A 20,091-nucleotide genomic window follows, 5' to 3' on the forward strand; every position below is an offset into this window, starting at 1 on the left:
ATCTAATTTTTATTTTATATAGGTCTATTTTATATGTACAAGGAATTACAATAATTATTTTCGCTTAATTTTTATATTTTTTTGAAAGTTGAGCTTACAAATATCCTAATGATGAGGATGATAAAGATTCATTTTTCATTTAATTGGGAATTTGAATAGTATAAATTATAATTTAGGTATCACAATGTATAAGTATATTTGTATAAATATTTGAATAATTAAAATTAGTATTATTATTGGTTCTTCGTGATTATGAATATAATAATAATATGTATATTATATTATGCACCTAATGGAAATGTCTATTTTTATATTTTTTAGTTACAATCTGATATGGAAAATTGGGATCCAGTAATTGCACAAATAGGTAAGTATTATTATGAAAGAATTATATTATACTATGTACTAATCACAAGATAATTTAAAGTTGATTTTATTGATATTAAACTATATTTATAATTTATTTATTGGAGTCTGAAGACAAAAATTAGTTGGTTGTAAAATGAAAAATGAATAATTTTAATAAGCAAAGGACAATTCAAAACAAAATAAATAATAATTACATAAAGATAGTATATTTTAAGTTCAAAAGAAAGTATTTAGTTAGTGGCAATTTTATGACCTCCTGCAGAGGAGAGTTATATTTTAGTGTAGGAAAAAACTAATTTAAATATACGTATAACGATCACAAATATACATAAAATCAAATACTTTATCTAAATATTAAAAACTATAAAATATGACGAGTTTTTGTTTCTTTTTAGTTTAAAAAAATAAAAACCGAGACGAAAATTTAATCAAGGTTAATAGTTGAGTGGGGAAATTTTAAATAGTATTATGTAATCAATAATTATCTATAAATAATATAAATATTTTACTAATCGTTTTTTACTAATTGAGTTGTTAAACATCGATTGTACTATTCAATTTTGATAATCTGTAATGTAGATACTTTTCGATTGATAAAATATAAATGAATATGCGATAACCATTCAACATATATTTTACAACGAAATTATAACATGAATGCATCACAATAAATTATATTTTGTTATAACTCATTATGAGTTGATTGGAATAAAAATAACTACATATATAATGTTCGTTATTTCGTAACTCTCAAATGTACCTATCAATTTTGAAATAATTTTATAAATTCTTTCAATTTACACTTCTATAATTAGTACATTAAATTTGTTAAAAATATTATAAAAGCAAAGTATATTATTTCCAAGGCCAGAACATAAATTTAATGTTATAGGTATTAGGTAATCTTTAAAGATGTGTCAAAATTTAAGCCGTAATATCTTATTATAATATTATTATAATGAAAGTTATATTATAATAATCAGTGATAAGTATTACTCATAAAGTTTCAAAGTAATAAACTGATAAGTCATAATATTTAGTGTTAAGTAACTTTCGCCAATATTTCAATACAGTTAAACGGAACTAAGATGGCCAGGCGTCAGGTGATTCTATTAATATTTAAGTCATTGCAATGGAATTTTTGTTTCGTATCCGATGTGTATGCGATTTAATCAGTGTTGGTAGATGAAATATATCGGGACATGATGAAGCACATGTATGAAATAGTCCACTATTTCACTATTCATGAGTCTCTATTGTATTTGCACAGTTGCGTTGTTGCGTACTAACCTTTGATTATCGACATTTTGTATTTCACGTTAAAATTTCTTATGTCTACACGAACAATAATAGTATCAACTATCAATCGTTTTACAGGCGTTTTTGCAAACACGTAGTTATTAACATAATAATTTATATAAAAAATATACATTAGACAATATAGTTAATTGTACATCCTTGCATTTTATGACCACGATGACACGGTTAAACGTGTCAACACTGCAGGCACCTCCAAGGGTTATACTAAACAATAATAAAAGGTGGGTAATAATAATTATTATGTTTTTATCAAATTACCGTAACGTACTTTAACTCGCGGGTCCATGTGTATACGGGAATGATTATGCAATATTGTGCTTGCAATCCACATGACCCTTTAGAAAGGCAAACTATAGCTACAGGCTATTCGCACACCGAGCCACAAGTTTATTTCCAGTTATTCTGCTTCGATATTTTATTGATATTTATTACTTTTTTTTCGATTTTTATTATTCGTTATCAGTATTTTACGATTCGTATAATAGCATGCATAACCATACACATATAAACATAATATAATAACTAATATTATTATTATTACTACTACAGCTGTAATGTAATCGCACGGGTAAAATATATACTATGTATGTATGTGTATTATGCACATAGTAAACGATAAGGAACTTTCGCCGCCTTCCTCATTACCAGAAACAATGGCTTTCGGGAGCCCCAGGGCTGTGCGGCGGATGGAAAGTGAAATCATCGCGGTTGCGCGAGCGCGGGATTGGGCCAATATATAATATAATAATAATATCGTGAATGGTAAAACCGGTTGTGCACTTTGGATATCATGCTTTTTTTATTTTGTATAACGGGATGGAAACATCATCTACCGCCAAGCCTATGTTATTATATTATAATATATTGTGTAGGCAGGTAAACTACATGGTACATCACTATATAATATTATTATTGTTGACTATAAGTATAACACGATTGTAAATTGATATGACTTAATGATATGGTGATACGCTATTTCCGAAAAAAATTATTCGTACCGACTACTGACCATTGTTTGGTGGCGAGTGAAAGCTTCGATATATAAAAAATATATACATGTATTATGTATGTATATAATAAACGTATACGGTCACCGAGGGAGGAAGTACTTATTTAAAAATATATTTATTATTATTTTTAATATTATATCGCTGTTATTATAATATTATATCCGATTAACGTCGTGTGTATACGCGTACCTATTATTTAATTTTCGAATATTTTTTACGTCTTTGAATTTATAACCGCCATAAACACGCGGCCGTCGAGCCTCTGCAAAATTACGTATTGCTGTATATTGTATGCGTATATATATACAAGCGCCGGTACAGCTGCAGACCCCGAGGACACGAAAACGCGTTTACATATAATTTTTTGGAACGCATTCGCTTTCTTTATTTCTTTAAGGTGTCGCCGCTGCCATATAACTCCTTGCCTTACGACTTTACATTTCGACCGCTATATAATAATTATTATTGGCCACCGGCCGCAGCTTCATTATGATTATATTATTATTATACGTCCGTACAGTCATGTACAGCGCGCCTATGGTCCGGGCGAACGTGCGGAGAAAAGTGCTTTCCAACGAGTGTAAAAATTATTATACCACTGCATCTACGTTTTAATGTAATTTCGCATAACGCACCTATACCTATAGGTGTACACGTGTAATAATATCATAGAAAACGACGCTCGTGACGGGTTTGGGTTATTAATGTCCAGACAGTGATATTATAGAATTTTGCACGAATGCCGGACATATAATATATGTAATAATATAATCTCGCGTTCATTATTAAAGTTAAACAGTATAAATTTATTTTGTACGTGAATATATATATATATTAAAATATACTACAAAATTATACGTACTTTATGTAATATATATTATACTTGTATACGCATTACGCGTATATTATATTATTATGTGAATGATTCTATTATTGGTATGTATTCTATCGGACGAATAACGCGGTTCTTATTAATAATATAATATTACTGCAATTTATACGTTCTCGAGGGTCCACTGGTCAACCGGTGCAGTGGTGTTTAAACTCGAGTTAGCCAAGATTCAGAAGATGAACACATTCACTTTTACTACATTCATTCCATATTTTCGCAAAGTATCTTATTTTTTTTTAAATTTTCGCAGAATCTAAATGAGTTGAATACAAATTACAAATACATAGTTATTAGACCAATGTTATATTTGAGAATTATACATTTAATTATACACATCGACACGTAATATTATTATTTTTCACTTAATTATTCTGTATTTAATGACAATTTATAAACTTTTGGTTTTTAATCATTTTACGTATATATATTATACAATAACATACTTTTTGAGTAATCGTTTTAACCTCATTCTATAAGAACTATAATAAATTGATAAATCTTCATTAAATTTGCTATTTTAAAATTGCTAGTGATGTATACAATTTATTTTAAAAATATTATAATATATTGTTTAAGCCCGGTGTTATTATAAATGATTATTTGATGTAATTTTCTTACAAAATATTATTTTTTAATGGTTGAGTTAGCATTTATTATATTTGATAAAAATTACATCATTTTTTTCCATATTATTTAAAACACGTACATGTTATATTTTATATTATTACATTATATATTTAATACATATATATATATACATACAATAATATAATATAATATATGTTAAATATTATTCAAAAAATCATTTGTTACGTAAACATTTCCAATAAAATAATGCTAATAATGGCTTGTTGTGCCGAAAGTAATATTTAAAACCCCATAATATGGCTATAATTTTATTATCACCGGGGGCTTGCGAAAATATTTCCCAAGAAGTATCGCGTGACGCTAAAATATTATACATCAATCAAGCGTTAACTGTAAAATATAACCAAATATAGTACAAATATTTTGTCAACTCGCGATCTACGCGTTTCGTATTAATACTATAATAAAATAATATGTGTGCTAATATTGCCATGTTTACAGTGTATCATAATCATATATTATACCGCGCAGATGGAGAGACAAAGCGGCTTGTTGTATTATTGATTATTTGAGTTTATTGTGGGTAAATTTATCTCCAAACACGTTGTACGAAGTCTTGAAATGTGCGTGTAAAATTTAATAATAAGAACTAATAAATTAGTCCAACTGTGGTATAAGGAATATTGTCTTTAGGAATCACACCTAAGCGTCCGTTTCGTGCGCTCTTGTATTCTCGCCGTTAGCTGTATAGCCGTATAGATGTTATTGGTATACGAATAATATACGCGATTATTTACCGTATTGAACTGCATTCGAGTATAAATTTAAGATCTCGTCGGGATCGTTAAAAAAAGAAAAATAAGAATAAGAAAACAAAAAAAAAACCAACGATCGTTTCTGGGATCAAAACGAATTACAACTTTTGAATATAATATAAATAAATCATAAAAAAAAATAATCACGGCGCGATGTCTCGTCGTGTGATCTATCGTTTCTCGTGATCCTGCAATATATTTACCCGCGTAATCACACCTTCATAATAATTTATATTGGTACACTGTAATAGTGCGTCTATATACCGAAGATAAAAACGACCATATATAATAATAATAATAATAATAATATTGTGTTTAAAATATTGGCGCCGATTATTGGGGTCGGAATAATTGTCTCGACATTCTAATAAGTAATATATAATAAATATTATAATAATATGTAGATTATAGGTCTTTTGGCTGCTGTCTACCGATACCGCTGAACCGATGACACACTACGTTTATACATTATAACTTATAAGTATTAGTATTATTATAATATACACGCACGACCTATACGCGCGTATCATCACACACACACACATACACGTGTGTCGTGTATATACGCACATTGCGTCTTTCACTTTTCTCTTGTGTCTACTGTCTAGTCATGCGTGTCGGCTCAGACTCCGAATGTGTGCGATCGGGAACCTCCACTGTTGCCGCGTAAATTGTAGTCTAGTTCACATCATGTCTAGTAGTAATATTATTATTTATTAGTCATAATATTATACACGTGTAATATTATAAATAATAGTATATAGGTATGGCCAGATAATATACGATTTATTCAGATACGTTAGTGATCCGCACCCGTCCGACTTTAACCGATATATTACATATTATTTACATTATATACCTGCTTTAAATGTTACTCTAGCCCATATAGCAATTGACGCAACTAGGTCTAAAGTATTAGGGGGCTGCAGGTCCACAAATAAATACCTAATTCAATTTACTTACTTTCATGCTTTCCAAAAAACTAGGAGGATTGTCTGGATTATTTTCATTTTAATAGTAACAACTGTACAAATACGGATACTTTTTTTTAGTATATTAAAAATACTAAATAAGTTTTTTTTGTCAATTTTTAATCACCAAAATAAAACTAAAATATTGAACAGTCACCGCCGCAATGCCGCTGGTTTCTGCCGCATGCAGCATGCCTGCATAATATTTAGCGGTAGACCGCATACTATATTCATATTTATAGTTAGGTAGTACACAAAACAGAAGTAGACTGCATATTGGGAGATAGCCCAATTTACTTTTGAATAATTCTGTTACAATAATTATCTATATCATATTGCATAGGATGTATCTCACATTCTCACTATCTTTTGCTTAAATTATTATTAAATCTTAAATAATCAAAAAAATGTGGGGGGCTACTATAGCCTGAGGGGATTATAGTAGTTGACGGGATTAAACCCCCTTAAATCCCCCTAGTTGCGCCAATGCATATAGCACACGGTGTAGCGTAGTAAAAGTCCGCAGTGTATAATTGCCATAATATATATTCCTCAATACCAGTGATAGGTGGCGTTGTATATCAATGTGACTCAATGTCTAAGATTTTAAACCGAACAAGTCATAGTTCTAATTTTTGATTTGGTTCAACAACCGAGTGCACATACATTTCAAAAGTAATTTCTTAACGAATTTCAGGAGAGTTTAATAAATAGTTGTTTTAAATTAAATAACGTTGACGCACCACTGAAAAATTTCAAATTTATCACCCGGAAATCGTATCGCGCACCATAAGCTACCAAATAATCGCGATGTCCGAAAATATTTGACTTGATTCAAATGAATACAAGAACATTTTACAAGAACGTTTACTTACGGCGTTAAATTCAATCATTAACTTGGCAAAACTCGAAAATAATAGGTATTTGACTGACGTGGTAATAGAGAGCGGAGTTTCCGGTCTGCAGGTTGTACTGTGTTAACTTTATACGATTATATGCGCAGTTATTACGACTGCAATTAGGGTTGTTCACTAAATATATATTATTTATTATGTATATGCATTATATACATATTTTTCAAACTATTAATACAAATTACATTACCAATTGGCAAACCTATGTAGACTTTTATCATAATATTGTTATATTATACTCACGTCCCCTCTCGCGATCTCTGTGCAAGGTTAATGTCGCCGTCATATAATAATATATATAAAATGAATGGCTTTCACTAGGTGCGGTCGTTCAACTCGACGTATTAATTTTTTATCTTTTAAACGCACATTACAGTATTATAGCCTATACAGACCGTATATGTATTATACGTGGGTCACATTAATTACGCTAACCGTGTACTGCAGTTCTGCGCCAGCGTGTAATATTGTGTCAACGAGTAACCGTTTCGTAACACTTGTAGCAGCCACCTCGCGCGCCGTCCGAAGTTTGATCGCGCATCATAAGTATAATATAGGTAATCGTATATTAAATTAGCATAATCTATTATGTAGCTGCAGTATGAGTGTACGAGTCGCGAAGGTTATTACGCGCGGCGATTTTGTACTTTTTGCTATCTTTCGCTCGCCGATCGCCAGCCAAGACATACTCGTATTATTTTATTTTTTTTTTGATAACACGTGAGATGTCTCAATCGTCATTTAGTCAAACCCATCACACAAACCAACAATTCAACAGAATGCCGTATGGTAGGTAAAAAATGAATGAACTAGGGGGTAATAATGAACTCAAACAATTAACAAAACGACATCATACATTAGTTTTTTTATTTTATGGGTTGTGCGCACCGACTAAAATAATGAGCCTTGTAAAAGTATAAATTATAGCAGTTACCACGTGTGGGAAATGTGCAGCATAAGTAAATCATAATATATTAGAATCATATTGTAGCTGTTATAGTGTGTATACCTAATGCATATCATATGGGTCCTTTTGTAATAATATAATTATCATTGTATACGATATTATGATACAAAAAAAAGGTAAATATTATCATTGAATTACTAAGACGGCCCACACACTACGCAGTGTGAATATTGTTTTTATTACAATTTTTAATTATTATGAAAAGATAAAAATATTATGGGAAATACTCGTAAATATGATTATGGGTACTAATTAGTTTTATTTTTTACACCATGCTCACTATTGTTCAATGTTCAGTTATGTATTTTGATATCAGTTATATGATTGTATAATGATTATATTACAATTATAAGAAATAAGTTGTATATAATATTATTTTTAAATAATGAATTAATATTATTTAAAAATATTTTGAGTAACACATTCTTTGAATCGAGTGTTAAAATAAGCATTATATTATATAAAAACTATAGTAAATTCTGATATTGTTTTTTTTTTTTTTTTTGCTGGTACTCACCTAACCATAGCTGAAAAACAATAAATAATAGCGATGGAAAATTTAACGACCGATTACAGTCTTACTGAATAAAAATCTAAATATATACCTAGTTAGAAACAGTCTTTCTCATGTATACTAATAAGAAGTTTTTGCGTGTGATTGTATATCGTATGAAAACAGAAAAAACTGTTTTATTCCTTTGATCACACGCGATAAACTTTATTTCTGTTACAATTGATTTACAGATTCAGGTAGTCGCTTTTCGCTCACCGTTATGCCTATACAATTTGTTTATTATTTATTGAGTGTACGACAAATGCATTATTACTATTATCATAATATTATTGTTCACAATAATAAAATATAGTACTTTCACTCGATTGGAGACACTTAAAAAAAAGGGTAGGTATATATAATTCAATTATCGATCATTATCGAGATATTTGTGTGACAATATCTATTAGTGCATTGTATTGCATTGACTGACCGACCTCTTCTCCTCACTATCACCGGGTGAGAGGGGATGCGTGTATATATATGTAATGTGTTTATGTGGTGTCTCTCTTTCTCCATAAGCCGCATAAAAACGTTGTTATAGGGCGGCTCGCGACCTCAAGGTAGTCACCGCGGTGGTTCATGCTTTATTTATGATTAGAAATCACTTTTTATCGTGTAATACGGGATGCCAATCTCCATGCGTATCTGTGACCTGTGTGTGTGTGTGTGTGTGTGTGTGTGTGTGTGTGATTATGCGTACCTACATATATGTTTGTGTAAGTGGCAGGCCGCCCTAAACACGTTACGAAACACACTTGATAGATCGGTTCATTGATATTCGTTATCGGCCCCTTATAATATTTATGGAAGGAAATCAAGTATGTATTGCTTTCTCGTTATATCAATCCATTACGGTAATGTACGATTTTTTTTGGATTGTAAAATTATTTATTGTCCTACAGTTTTTGTTGGCGTCCTCTAACAAATTATCAGCAAACGATAGGTAATTATATGTATTTTTTTACGATTGATTTAGTATTAACTATCAAAAGGGTATAAACATAATATATTATGTTGTTTTAAGTTCATTATAAGAAATTTACTAATGTAGTATTGTTAAATGTTAAAACACCTGAAAATATATCCATTTATTTACATTGTGTATAGAATAGTTATAAAAAATTGAAACTGTAAGACATTCTACAACTATTGTTGTATAAATATATAATTATAGTTATAGTTTTATTTTCATCAATGATGATTGTGTGGGAAACTATAAATTGCGGGCATGGCGCATGGTATAGTTCATGCACTGCAGAACTATAGTTGAGCCCTTATAAAGAATAAGTCGCAGAAAGTGAAAAGTATTATTTTGTCCCCAAAGACCATAGAATAAAATTTCCAACACTATTTTCATTGAATACATTAAATATATATTTTATTTCGTATAATAAGTTATAACAATTAAAAAATAAAATGTTGAATAAATATTAAATAATATATCTTAGAACATCCTATAGCTATGATAATTGTAATGTATAGTCACTCAGGGGCATATGATAAGTTATATTTAATGCATGATTCACTTAAATTTCAATCAGATTCCTATCTATATATAGTAAATACATATCAGGGGTGGCAGTAAGCGTAATAGGCGGATCACAAAGCAGGAAAAACTGGACTACTAAAAACGCTTAAATTTGATGTTTCATTCACGCACAGACATATATTTTTTAATTATTCCATCTTTGAAAGAAACAAATTATTGATATTTGATCTATTTTAGGATGTATAAAATAATTCTTTATCTAGATTTTGAATATTTTTTCTAATTCATTTAGACCCTATCAGAAATTTACTGCGACCTCGACTTCATATAATGAAGATTATTTTTTATTCTAAATACTATTATGAACACAGTTAGATTTTAATTATATAGTGTTTAATAGTAAGTAGGCAGGTATCTCCTACCTATCATTTTGAGAATATCTTTATGTACCTAATAAAATTAATGTTAAACAATAGCTATGAAATAAAGCAGTTTTTTACTTGTTACTTTTAACAGTTCTAACCGTTCATAAATAAAACTAATAAAAACCAATGCAATAATATTAATAATAATAACAATAGACAATTATGTGATAATCACGTTGTGTCATTATCATTCCTATGGTAGGTAACTACGCCTTATACGAATGGGATTGTCATACAAAAAAAAAAAAAGTAATATTGCGTATAAACACTATAAACGAACACTATATACAAGATAGTATACCTAGTTGATATCACGATAAAATTATACTGCATACACACACACACACACACACACACACACACACATTATATACACGTGTAATTAGTAGTGGGATTGCAGTGTAGGATGAGAATGATGGTTACCGGTATTTTTTCCGAATCAAAATTCCCGAATGAACTTTTTCCCGGACGGTATTTTATCTGAAAATCCGAAAAATTCATAATTCTATTATGCTAATAATTGGATTTAAAATTAAAGCAATAAAAAAAATGTGTGTGATACCTAAGATAATATTCTAAACCTTGAATTTGATAACAAGTCACTCCAGACACTCCAATATTGAAAAAATAACAAGGTAAATGAGATCTTATTAATTGATTATATAAATTAAAGAATTATCACTTATTACCTAGTACCTACACACACATTAATATTTACACAACACTAATACACTTACATTGAAATTTTAGTTTTTTTAAATGTATAAACAATTTACAGTTTTAAAATAATCTGTATAATATTTAATATAATTTTTAAAATATTGAAATATAAATGTATTTCTTTTAAAAAATATAGTTTTTTTTATGAATTTTTATATTTTAATGTATTAAATACATTTGAAATGGAAACTTTTAAATCCAATAAAAGAAGTGAAAAGTAGCTTATTATTTGTATATTATTTTAGAGAAAATGTTACCAGCAACACGCTAAATTTTTTATTTTTTACACTTGTAAAATTATAATATTATATTATCATTAATTAATTGATGATTAATAATAATAATTTGATATATTTTTCGTGTAAACGTGTATAAATAATCATTTTTAATCTTCATAATCAATTAATATATTTATTCTTTTTTTATAAATTAAAATTTTTAAAATTTGTTCTCTTTTTCCTTGTTCTTTTTTTTCTTGGTCTTTTTTACCGAATACCATACAAAATACGTCATAAACGGATATATTATAATTAAAATTGTGATACCTTTTTAGGTTTCTTAGCAAATATCATTAGCCACAAAAAAAATATATAAACTTTTAACAATTATTATTATTTGAATATGTACAATAAGTACTTAACAAGCAATTTCATAAAACATTATCTTAAATAACCTATACATTTAGGTATCACATAATTTGGATTTTATTACAAACAGCTAACCTTTCGCCTGTATAAAACATAATGTTTACAAGTAATGACTAATCTGTTTGTGATAAAGTATGTAATATTCGTGTGTGTCGTGCTGCGTGGGGACCAAATTATAAAAAGTAATTATCGAGTATTGGACCCTCTCCCTTAAAAAATTAATGGTTGAGCCACTGACGTAATCCTTTATTGGGTAGGTCGGATAATCACATATAAATCCTGGCGATGTCGTTATATTACGGTTAAGTTACACTGTCGGGAGTCGTGTGTACACAATTATAACCATATGATATGACTATAAGGTCTACGACACCGGCGGCAATAACAATAATAATAAAAAATAACAACAGCAATAATAATAATAACAAGTAACAACAACAAATAAGTAATAACTACACAGATAATAGCACGCTATCGTGTTATTGTACGAGCCGATATCATGTAGTAGGTACGAATACAATAATGTAACGTGCGCGCGTGTGAGAATCGACCGAGTTGGGGACCTATCCCAACCGGTGGCACTCATCGTTGAGAGTGAGAGCAAAAATCGCCATCGCTTTTGAGGCGATTTCAATATAGGATAGGATCGGACGGACAGGCGCATGCGAGCTACGCGACGACCGCACATTTCGAATTTTTTTTTTAGACACGTTTCGTTCGCCGGCGCACGTGGTCGTGTCCGTTATTATATTATTGTGTACACGAGACGCCGCTTCAATACCATCGCCGCGGTCATTCGTTTGCGTTTTATCGTACCAAGTTCGAAACGCCGTCGTAGATAATAAAATATTACGCATTACAGAAACGTGTATATTCTGTGTGTACCGACCATGTTACCACCGGGCACAGGCCACTTTACGTTATATCTGTGACAATTAAAATATAAGTATATATATATATATACAATAATTTTATAATATATAGCTAATATAGGTGTAGTCAGAATTTTTTTTTTGTGTACATAAACTACGTATACGTCTATCGTGAATTATCGCAGTGTTGTGCGTCTTAGCGTCTTATAATACGAGTGAGCATGTTTTGCAATTGATTAAATATTAAAATTTCAGTTTGTGTGTATTGTTTTTATTTTTTACCTCATAAACGTTCCGAGCGACCAATTACTACTGTCGATTATATATTGACGAATTATGGATTGCATGCCGTTGGGATTAAAACAGAAATCATTTTTAAAATGTTAGTATATACAATTATCACTTTGTCGCATGATATTTTACCATTTAATTTTGTCCGATTATTGGAATAATTATTATAAGCATACTTTTAAATTATATGCAGAGCTATATTCAACTATATGATACCAAACAACTTTAAGTGTATATACTGTATATCTATATTAACTACCAACTTTGTGTATATAAATACATTATACAGTAACAACGAACGCGTAAACAGTGAGATTATCTATATTCAGTGGGCCCATTTTTAAGGTTCAACACCTTAATTTAGTTGATAATAGTACATTGTATTTACGTTACCCCACCCCTTACTCTCTAACCACTAAAATTATGCTGAGTACGGAACCAATTCAACGGATGCATCGATAGATGGGAATCAAAGATGTTGAGCTATAGATTTATTTTACTAATTTAAATATTTAATTGAACTTTGTGTACGATATGTAAGCTTTTTGCTTTTGAAAATCGATATTTTTTCCGAAATTCATTATTTGTAAATTTGATATATGGATTTTTATGAATTTTGTATATTTTCTGTTGTCTAAAATGCATTTCTTATGCGTCTAAGGTTTTGTGCATTGAAAATATCTATTTTTCTTGGGTATAAAGTGCACAAGTTTTTAAAACATTAATTAATTAAATAATAATAAGATAACAATGATTTTTATAATAAACCAGTATTAAACCTAGTATTTGCCTAGTTTATAAAACAGAGGTTTGTCGTTAAACTCAATCTATGGTCTAAGTAAAGTTTATCGTCTATGAATACCAAAAAATAAATAAATTATTATTAAACTACTATTAAACTACTATTGAAACTTTTTTTATTTGAACTTTATTTGCGATAAAGTATTGATATTATATGCAACCAAATGTATTTAATTTAATTTTTAAATTATTATATTTATTATAATAATTGAATGAATAATCTTTTTTTATTTGTATTAATTATTACATTCATACTATAATATTGCAATAATATTTTTGTCTAAAAAATATATTTAATATAAAATTGAGTTATTTGTATTATTTTATTTTAAAAATCAATATGATGTATTGAAATAACACATAATAAGGATTTTAAACATTTTTATAGATAGAACAATGAATTTGTGTTAAAATAACTACACAAAAAGTGAAATTTTATAATTTGTTTGGATACTTGTTTGTATCAGTTATTTCTTACTACTTAATCATAATTGATTCCTTGCAAAGGACAATATTCTACTTCTCAATAGCTATGAATTAAATTTACAACAGAAAAATATTAAATAATTTACATAACCAATTAAAAATAATTATTTTAGTACTGAGAAATTGTAATGACATATCATATAATTTGAATTATAGTTTATACTCATAAAATTACGTTGTGGTTAAAGTTTTCAGTTAATTAAAGCAGTTGTATATCATTTAAAATAGAAAGCTTTCATAAACAATCAAATATGATTTACCGTTATCCTAATGTATCGATATTGGCAAATTTCTATTAAATATTGTATTATACATGGAAAGTCAATTTTGTCTCGTCAGAGTTCAAATCGTGTCAGCTAGAAAGGTAACAGGACCGCCGTCAAATCGAATATGCTCATTGAACAGCAGGATAAGGATAATGTTACCGGTATAGTAGAAAGCGTGTGGACGGTGTATTATAAAATATAATGAATTGAATAGGGTGCATGTGAAATTATTTTATACTCTTCCATAATTGTTGATAGCATTATCAATACATATTCATGTGTATGATATATTGGTAGTATGGGTGTATTAGGTATAATTGTGTAAATAAGGCTTATTTTTTCCTAGACAATACTTACGAATTACCCTTGACCTTATGTTGGAACCTTCGTTATTGTAATAATTGATGTACCTACGTGTAGGATCTAAACTATATTTAATTTCATGGAATAACATCCGTTATGTCTTGTCGAAGTACAATAACCGATACAGATGAGTCACGTATCATAATTTCCAACACGATTAGTATAACCTGCCTACACGATTACTCCTACTAGTGAATAGTGAGATCTACAATACCATACGACCCATTCGCGTGTAATCGGAATCAAAAACATTATAACGTGCACCGTGCCCGCGTGTATAATCATCAGCCAGCTGAAAAATTTCAATACTCAATGCCCAAAGGTTCATTAGTCTCTCACTGTGTCCTAGTTGAGAATATAAAATGACCGAATTAGGCTTATGAGGGTTATCGAATGTTATCCCTACATCGTCTCGTGACTCGTATTCCGTGTACAGGTTTCAATACGTCTCGCTCTCAACTTTGATGTTTATTTCTTAGCTACCTAGGTTGAATAGTATAGAATTAATATAATACAGAATTGAAGATATGCATATTATTATAATATTGCTTTAGTAATATATTTTTTTTATGATATCAATATATACTACAAAATATCTCGTTTTGTCCGTTTTGAATATCAGAATAACATAATAATAAAAGTAGTAGAATAATTATTTTAAACTATTGCTATAATGTTACAAGGATATCACTATAAGTGAAGTATCTTAATATTTACATTAACCTGATATCATGTTAATAAAAAAATAATTTATTTGCTGAATGAGCTATTGTTTTTACGTTTCATTCGTTAATGAACTTCATAAATATGGTTGTTCCATGTTATTGTGTAATATTTAGGCCTGTATATTATTTAATATTATAATATATCTTAATAATAATAAGAATTATAACATATTGTTATATACAGCACTACTGCAAAAAACTTAAAATACATAATACTTACATAAATAATCTAGAAAAATGTATTAATAAATTATAATAATTTCTTAATGCTCGCATAATACGTTGTAGATAATATCATCCTAGTAATTCTATTGTTTAAATAGAAACATGAGTAAAACATATATGTATATATATATATATATGATTACTTCATGCTTTAGTTAAAACACGTTTATAAGGGTTACAAAGAAACAGCTATCTTCTCTGACTCTGAGTACATTAATTATACAAATATAAATATTGAATAAGAAGCAGCGTTTATATAGTGTTCTTGAGAATATAATTTAGAATAGCTCATCAGAAAACAGAAAATTATCAATGCGTTTAATATTTTTTGTATACTAATTTTACAAACAACTTGAGATTTGTCATGGACCAATTATTTCTTTACTTAAGTTGGACAAAAAATAATGCAATAAAAATAATTTAAATTCTTATAATTATATTTATTATAATTTTAAAACTTTATTTGTTCTTTCATTATTTTATTGACAATTAACATAAAAAAACAACCAACAACCATTAAACAAAATAACAAGCAAATCTATAAGAATATTTTAATTTTTAAACTTAATGAACTAAAAAGGTTTAAGGAAATATAGAACGTTCTAGTTGTAAAAATTCGAAATTTCCGAAGATTAATCACAAACACCAATATAAATATATACTATTGTAACTTATCAATTTATATAAATATTAGGAAAGAGCAGCTAGTGGACAGATTATACTTAATAACTAACTCATGCTTAGTTTTAAAATTTAGATTTCTAAAATGTTCATAAGAAAATTATCAAAATCAAAAAAGGTTTATTCGCAGACCATTAAGATCGTTAGACTTTTAAACTTCAGCAAGTTTAAATTTCTTATCCCTAAGATATCTTATTATGGTATTTACATATTTATATAATATATTTGTTGTAAATAACACTTTTCTAATTTATACCTACTATGACATGTGAACATCAATGACTATAATATATTGTCGGGCTCACAGTCTTATCTATATAATATAAACAGCATACCCTTATATATTTTTACATGTAGGTTCTTTTTCGTGATATGTATATGATTAGGTCGCCGTCATCGTAAGTCGTTGTCATGACGCGGTATTAGGACGGTATGGGTGCATCATAGACGTATATATTTTTCGGGTCGCGCGCAAGAAAGAGAAAGCGCAAACAACCGCCGCCGGTGAACGAGAAATAATATTTATTGTTACAACGCAAATACACGTCTCATCGTGGGAGGGGTGATGTACAGTATGATAACAATAACAATAAAATGTATAACATTACATCACGATGGTTGAAAATTCGTGGGTCTGTGGGCTACAATGATGCCGTAAAATCGCGATATTGGGCGATGTCTCTTGGCTGGATCAGCTAACGCACGCGTGTAGAGCAAACAAAAAATAGGCGTCACAGCGACTGCGCTTGGCCGCACGAAATGCGCCCTCACCATCATCTCCCTGACAACCATTATCCAATAGTAGCAATCGTCTGTGAATATTGACGGTGGCGTGTATTATATTATCGCCAATCGAGATGTGCAGATGGGGTGGCAGTAAAAGATTCGTCAAAGCTTTAAACGCTTAGTGATAATTCAATAAATTAATTATAATAATTTATTCAATATTCGAGATTTGTATCAATTACAACTATTTATTTAAATCAAAAGTCAATAATTCGTCGACGAACATTTTTGGTCAACAAAAAATTTTAAAATGTAAAAATAATTCTATTTTTATAGACATTCATGTTATAGGTACATTTATAAAATTAAAGTCGATCAAAATTGTATACTTTTTGAATACCGAGTATTAAACTATTACTGAAAGCATCATGCATCTACGCGAATATACAAATAAAAATAAAATGCTGTTCGTTGGTATCCACATCACTTGAGAATGGCTATAGACAAATTTGGCTAATTTTTTTTTAATATTTGGAATACTCAAAAAGTTAGAACAATAAGGGTTTTACGAAAAGAAAAATAAGAAAAGATCCTAGAAAAATTAGAAAATTTGAAAAAGTGGTTGCTATGGCATTATTTTTGTAATGTAATTATATTATGTATCGGTTACTAGGGTAACCATACGAAAAGTTCTATTACGAAAAAAAGTAGTATCCAAATTGTATAGGTCTTTTTTTTTTTTTGCTTTATAGCAACATGATATTATTGTATCAGATGCGTCATTTGGAATATCGCAGGGTATACATTGGTGGCCCTATTTATTCATATAACATATTGGCCTGCCTTAATTTTATATTGCGCCTGTAAAGCTAAAATGTAATAAATAAACTATTATAATAATTTTCGAAAAATATTTTATAAATAATAGGTATATATTGTTTTAATCTTTATTTTCTTGACAATTGTAAGATTATAATCAATGGATCAAAATTAAAAAATATATTTATCTGTCTTATTAGCTTCTTAAAATTGTGATATAAATATAAATTATTAAAAATGTGTAAAAATCAATCTTACGTTATTCATTTTGCTAATTATTTATAAACTCTTAATTTCAAACTTCAAATAATTTAACGATCAAATAACTGCATGCTAATAGCTTACATTGATTTTTTTATAATATATTGCTTACAGCTTTATTTGTATAATCAAAAATTTGATTTGAATGATAATAGTCATATTAATTATTCATTATAAATTGAGGTGCTTAAGTTAAATGTATGAATTATATTTATAGATAATGACAGTATAATCAAAGTAAGTGTGTAAACTGGTTGTGACTGTTGTGAGACTTTACAAATAGGCTAAAATGTATAAAGAATGTCGCGCGCCCTATCTTTTAAGTTTCAATATTTTTACTATGTTCTGATATGATGGACAAATTTGGCCTGCTTAATAATTTGGCAGCCCTATTTTAAAACTGAATTGGCGCCCCTGTATTGTATACATATCTATCGATTTCAGGAGCAATCTAAGTATTGTGCCATATATACTGACATAATATTATAACTTTTAGTCTATACTACTAAGTAGTTTTTATTTTGACGACGCTAATGTCTTTAGATATAATATGTAACATATATCGTAAATCCATAATTTTCTCAATAATTCCTGACAATTATTAAACTTTCAAACAACATCTTTCAGTACTAAAGATATTCGATAAGCCAATTTCATTGTTTCAATACTGTACAAGTCCAAAACTGTGCGAGACATTTAGTAAATAATATATATTTACTGATAAATAGAAAGAAAATTCTACAATTAAATGTTATGTAATATATTTATATTCTAACACACATATTTTCTGTTGTCTAAAAAATACTAAAAACTTAGTAAAGAATTAGAATGAATGAGAAACAGTTGGACGGTTTGGTTTTGGCTAATACAGTAGCACGCCCCTCTCATCCGCCCTCGTCTGATCCGCCAATCCGGTTGATCCGACCATAGTATTATTAATATGAATAATTTAAAAATACATTTGGATTTTCTAATTTATAGTAGATATATAAAATTAATTGCTAGTTTAATATTTCCCTTATTAGGGTTCTGTATATATTCTGATAATCCGACCTTTTTCGCGTTCCGGCCACACCCCCAGTCACGGAGGTGACGGATTAGAGAGGTTCTACTGTATAAATAAATGTGATCTGGGATATTATTTTATAAATAAAAATATTGATAGTTGACTTACTTGACTTGACTAGTTGATTTAGGAGTATATCTGAATTTTTTTTTAATAAAGTTTTCCTGACAAAGTAATCTAACTTATTGACTATAGTTTTTTTAGCTATTTACAATAGTGAAATTTTGTAGAATATTTTTATTAGTTGCTATTCAATTTAATATAATATGCAAAAAAGAAATACCTATATAGTATACATGATTAATATTATGCAAGAAATTTTGGCCCGGAAATTATATGTTCTATAATTATAATATATATTTGTCAACACTATTTATTAATAATTTATTAGTATAAAATAATAATTAATAAATTCAAATTTTATACATTTAGAATATTAAAATTAATTAACATAAAGCTTAACACATTATTTTTTACTAACACTGTGTTGGAAAATGTGTACCATTGTATATCAGATATAGAATATCTGAAAAACCATAACCTTTCTAATGATTTTTTTATCGTATAAATTCAAAATTTTCTTGTAATTTATCACTAAAATTAAACATTGACTGTTTTGATTTTAGGTAGCTTATTTAGTACTAATTTCTGGGATCATTATAATGATTATCAAGACGTTCACCGACATGCTAAAGAGTAAGTACATACAATGGTTTTTAATATTAATAAGTGCAGATTAGTAAATATAAGAATGTTAAGTAGGTAACGAGAAATGTACTTAACAAATGTAAACAGTGGATGTCTGAAAATGTGTATATAAATTATT

General features: G+C 28.6%; 1 protein-coding gene across 1 annotated transcript in view; it reads left to right on the plus strand.

Moving 5' to 3' along the window:
* The window catches only part of LOC113552171, a 211,539-nt gene that overhangs the window by 45,615 nt on the left and 145,833 nt on the right, over window positions 1-20,091 (plus strand). The window contains 2 exon segments of the mRNA XM_026954905.1: window positions 322-367; window positions 19,892-19,961. Of these exon segments, the coding sequence (XP_026810706.1) occupies window positions 322-367; window positions 19,892-19,961 (116 nt within the window).

Source organism: Rhopalosiphum maidis, chromosome 2 (genome assembly GCF_003676215.2).
Source record: "Rhopalosiphum maidis isolate BTI-1 chromosome 2, ASM367621v3, whole genome shotgun sequence".
NCBI lineage: Eukaryota > Metazoa > Arthropoda > Insecta > Hemiptera > Aphididae > Rhopalosiphum > Rhopalosiphum maidis.